The sequence below is a fragment of the Sinocyclocheilus rhinocerous genome, unplaced genomic scaffold (assembly GCF_001515625.1).
Source record: "Sinocyclocheilus rhinocerous isolate Xijiao unplaced genomic scaffold, SAMN03320098_v1.1 scaffold1028, whole genome shotgun sequence".
Taxonomy (NCBI): domain Eukaryota; kingdom Metazoa; phylum Chordata; class Actinopteri; order Cypriniformes; family Cyprinidae; genus Sinocyclocheilus; species Sinocyclocheilus rhinocerous.
This window is the reverse complement of record NW_015662166.1, coordinates 26,967-31,387: the sequence shown is the minus strand read 5'-3', so window position 1 is coordinate 31,387 and position 4,421 is coordinate 26,967. Positions and strand designations below refer to the sequence as shown.

Here is a 4,421-nt window from a genome sequence, read left to right as displayed (position 1 = left end):
ATATCAACCAATCATCATAGAGACGTAAATTACGTGATATTAGTTTGAACGTCTCCCGCTGCGCTGATAATGTACCAAGTACTTATTATATATAACCATATTGAATATTTGATCGCCAACAGATTTACCAAGCTGTCATTCAAACAGTATATATACAAATTAAAAATAAAGGGAGAACACGCCTAAGCTGTATCACCTAAACGATACAGGCTAACGTTACAGCAGTCTGCTCTTTTAACACAGACTTTTAAGAAGGGATGGATGTTTGCTTCAAGTGATAGGCCAGGTAAGTGAAATGATATTATCTTGCTGTATGCGTGTCGTTTTCTGACTAAAAGCAACTTTAAAGTGGTTAAGCAAATAATAATAATAATAATCGGCAGGTATCCCCAGACCAATACAATTAGTGTGCCACCTCTATTTTAAAACCCACGAGCCGCCACTGAAAATCAGAGGGAAATGATAGCTGATTAACGAGGGTGTAGAAGCGCCTAACCCTGATTGTAAGCCTAAAACTGACATTTCCTGAGAAGTTATCTCTCAATTCTGATTGGTTGATTGGAATGATGTTCCAGGATCACTCAAAAATAATGAATTTATAGTATATTGCTTGTGTGTTTCAAAGACACTCATAATTAATTTGTAATGTACTCGTGATACAACAAAGTACACTTTAATATCACTAATCAAGCATGTAATTTGGCATAAAGTGTACTAAGTAGCCTATACTTTAAGTTGTTCCAATTTAGTATATAGAAGTACACTAAATAGCCTACATTTAAAGTTATACTTTACTATAATAATCATATCATATATTATAATCATATAATCATACAGATAGAAGCAAAACATCATTCAAAACTACAGCTTTCGTAAAACAAAGAAAACTACGGTGGCCGAGAGAGCTCAATGCGCTGCAACTTCAGAAAACACATGCAAATAGAAAAAGCACCAGCAAATCAAGAAAACATCATCAGTTTGACAGCAGGTGCTGCAAATTCTCACAACGCAAACAAATAAAGAAACGCAATGCAAATGCTCACAACACAACCAAATAAAGAATTGTATTTGCGGCGTTTTTCTTTGTTTGGTGGTGTTGTGAGCATTTGCAGTGCGTTTCTTAATTGGGTTGGGTTGTGAGCATTTGTAGTGCGTGTTGTCAAATTGATGAAGTTGTTTTCTTAATTTGCAGGTGTTTTTTTTCTATTTGCAGCGCCTTGAGCTCTCTCGGCCACCGTAGAAAACTGCTTTCTGCCGTCTCTTTTTTCGTGAACTTCGGAGCGCGTTAAAATGATCAGAAACTCAGCACAATTTTTTTCTTTCGTTTTGTTAATCTGTTAATGATTTAAGTTAAATATATTTTGTGTATAGACATATTCCTTTTTATGTAGCCTATATAGTTTTTCTGTTGTCTCCGTTCACAGAAACACTGCATGTGCGTGATGTGACCTTGTGTGAATCCGTTTTCTACACTGGTTTCAAACAGTTATTAGAGTTATTTGATTGAAATGTTCTTTCGACATGAAAACATCGAGTTAAGGCAAAACATTTGTTTCAAGTCTGTTCAACATGACGCAGTCATGTTTGAATGGGAAACCTGATATAATGGTGTTAAATTAATGGGCACCTATTATGCAAAATCCACTTTTACATGGCGTTTGGACATAAATGTGTGTTGTGCTTTTTATCACTTAATTAGAAGCACCAAAAATTTAATTGTGTCATGTTATAGGGAATAATGAACAAACATTTAGAAGTAAATTTTTAAAAAGCAAAGTAGGCATATTTAAAATAAAAATAAAGCTATGTAAACTTGCAATTTTATAACACTATAATCAGGCCTAATGACAGACACTTGTGGTCTTCATCCTCACTTGAACACTTGGGCCAAATACAGGAAACACGTCATATAGCCTAAGTTGTCAAGTGCAAAGACCACACGTGTGGGTATTTGGAAAAAGCATGTGTCTCTGAAGCCTTTTTCTTGTGCATGCGCTGTTGTACGTGCGGACGCCGAAGTATACCTTGGCCTTGGGAGCTGTTGGTTTATATGTGAATATTCTCAATTAAACAATATGAAAAGAAGTTTTTGTTTTGTGTTGACATTTCTTACTGGTACAGGAATTTGTGGCACAGCATTTTAAAGGGCTCATCCTTTAAACTTTTCGTTTTAACCAAACTAGCATTTGAAGATCCATAAAAACATTCCAGATGTCTTACAGATTAGTAAGCTACTTTAGTACAAGAACAGCAGGTACATACAATATGTTTACAGTGTAGATACAGTAAAGCATTATAAATAAGAGTAGCACATTATACAGCATTGCAACAGCTCTCAAAACATTGTTACCATAGTTAGCTAACATTCATATTAAAATATTTATTTGCCTTTCATTTTTACATTCATTTTGTAGCGGTTTTGGTATACTCCATTTTGAGACATTTCATTAATAAATGGAAGAACTGTCTTATTTATCCCTTTATATTTAGAAATCTTGTTTCTCGGTTTAATGCGTAAACAAACCTGCGAGACTCTTGCAAAACTGGGATAATCATAAGGTTTGTTAACGGATTAAACTCTTGGCCACAAGAAAGTGATGTAGTTTTATCAACATATGGTCATGTAAAATAGAAGTAAAAATAGGAAGTAAAAATAGCCTTCAGGAGGGGGAAGGCCAAAACAACAAACAAAAGGACCCTCTAAATAGTTAGGGAGTAAAACGGTCTAAACTGACAAAATAAAAGAAAATTAACAACAGAAATGTACACTAACTCCCTAGCTAAGCAAAAACGGGAGAAAAAGGATTCACAGAAATAAAATGGCACCCACCTCCCTACAGCTTCCAACACACAGGGTCACGTAGCTCAACAACATCGCTAATGGCCTGTTCAGAAGGCTACAATAAGCCGTAACTTAAGTTTACACAAGACCAATATCTATGACACAACCAACACAGGGCAGGCAAGAGGAACAACACTCTGGAACACGAGCTTCAATATTGCAGACATGTTGAACAACATTTGAGTTTGCAGCCTCTGCACAGTAATGAGCTGCAGGTGCCAGCGATCACCTCCCTCTCCTCCACACCTGGTTGTGCAGCAGGTAACACACTGGACAACACAGAAAGAGAGAGAGAGCGAGAAAACACACCACAGCACACATAATCCAACATTACATAAATAACCACGGAACGTAACATGGCCACAAAATAAAGGTGTTGACAAAATGACTTCATTGCTGCCCAAAACATATTATCACTTTCCACAAGTTAATGGGTTGTTAGGTTGTTAACACATTAAACCGAACATATCCATTCCTGGTCTTTTTTATCTATACCCTTTATATACTGAAATCTTGTTTCTCTGCTGAAGTTGATGCATTGTTTTGTTTTCAAAGTCTCCACCATGAGGGCCGCCTTTAAAGTGAGTGCGAGTTCTGTCAAAGTAATGATGCCAGGTTCCAGTACTTGAAGCCCCAAACCCAAAGACATTCACCTGTGTAAGAGACAGAGCAGTTTTGTCATTTCATGGTGTTCAAATCATACTTCTCCTAAAGGTGCATATAGTAATTTTTCTCAATAAAAAAGGTTACCAAATGATACAGAACTTCATTTGTTGATCACTTCCTAAATGCTGCATGCATTTGTCATTTTGAAACATTCTAGCGTCAAGACGCACACATCTCACAGAAACATGATAAATTTGTTGTGGGTGGACCAAGATCATTTTGATAAGATCATCCTTATGTCATGGCCACGAGTTTATGCATAACCATAGCAACCTGGGATAATCATAAAGTTTGTTTACGCATTAAACTCTTGGCAATGAGAAAATGATGTTCACTCAACATAGGGTCGCATGGCCATGGCATAAGGATGTTGTTACCTTAACAAAATGATCTTGTGGCCGTCCATGACTTAACGAGTTCGCCTTGCAGATAATAAAGCAAGAAGAATAGTATGCGTATTTGGCGTGCTGTCCGAGGAGAGGGCTCCGAGCTCGGTAATTCTTCCCGAACCTGGGGCACTCCCCTCCTGTCCGGGGAGAGGGCTCCGAGCTCGGCATCTGCCCGAACGCAGAGCGCTCCTCCCGTAGGAATGGGTCGACGGTGAGGAGTCGGGGTGGTGGAGGGATGCTGAAAGACTAGAGAGAACGAAGGTAAGGCTGCTATTATTATTTATAGTGGTTCTCTTTCGTGGTGGTTGGATAGATGATGTGATTACTGGTAGTGAATTGGCCGGGTTGATTATCTGCGCATGCTACTCCCGAAATTTGTTAATAAAACATCACATTTGTTGTTGCCAATTTGGCCACATTCCACTCCAGTTTTAGACACGCACTCGCAAACATCCCTAAGCACTTCCCCTTTAGAAAGTGCCACCTTCAGCGAGGCAAAATAAGGGACACCCATTCACGCCCAG

The 4,421-nt window shown here is 38.1% G+C and overlaps 1 protein-coding gene and 1 pseudogene across 1 annotated transcript in view; both read right to left on the bottom strand.

The window, feature by feature from the left end:
- The window catches only part of LOC107727732 (CMP-N-acetylneuraminate-beta-galactosamide-alpha-2,3-sialyltransferase 1-like), a 49,206-nt pseudogene extending 46,331 nt beyond the window's left edge, over positions 1–2,875 (bottom strand).
- A 447-nt stretch (positions 2,876–3,322) lies between these two features.
- The window catches only part of LOC107727703 (CMP-N-acetylneuraminate-beta-galactosamide-alpha-2,3-sialyltransferase 2-like), a 16,692-nt gene continuing 15,593 nt past the window's right edge, over positions 3,323–4,421 (bottom strand). The window contains exon 6 of the mRNA XM_016537657.1: positions 3,323–3,495. Coding sequence (XP_016393143.1) covers positions 3,328–3,495 — 168 coding nt within the window. The 3' untranslated portion in view covers positions 3,323–3,327. The remainder of the gene's footprint in view (positions 3,496–4,421) is intronic.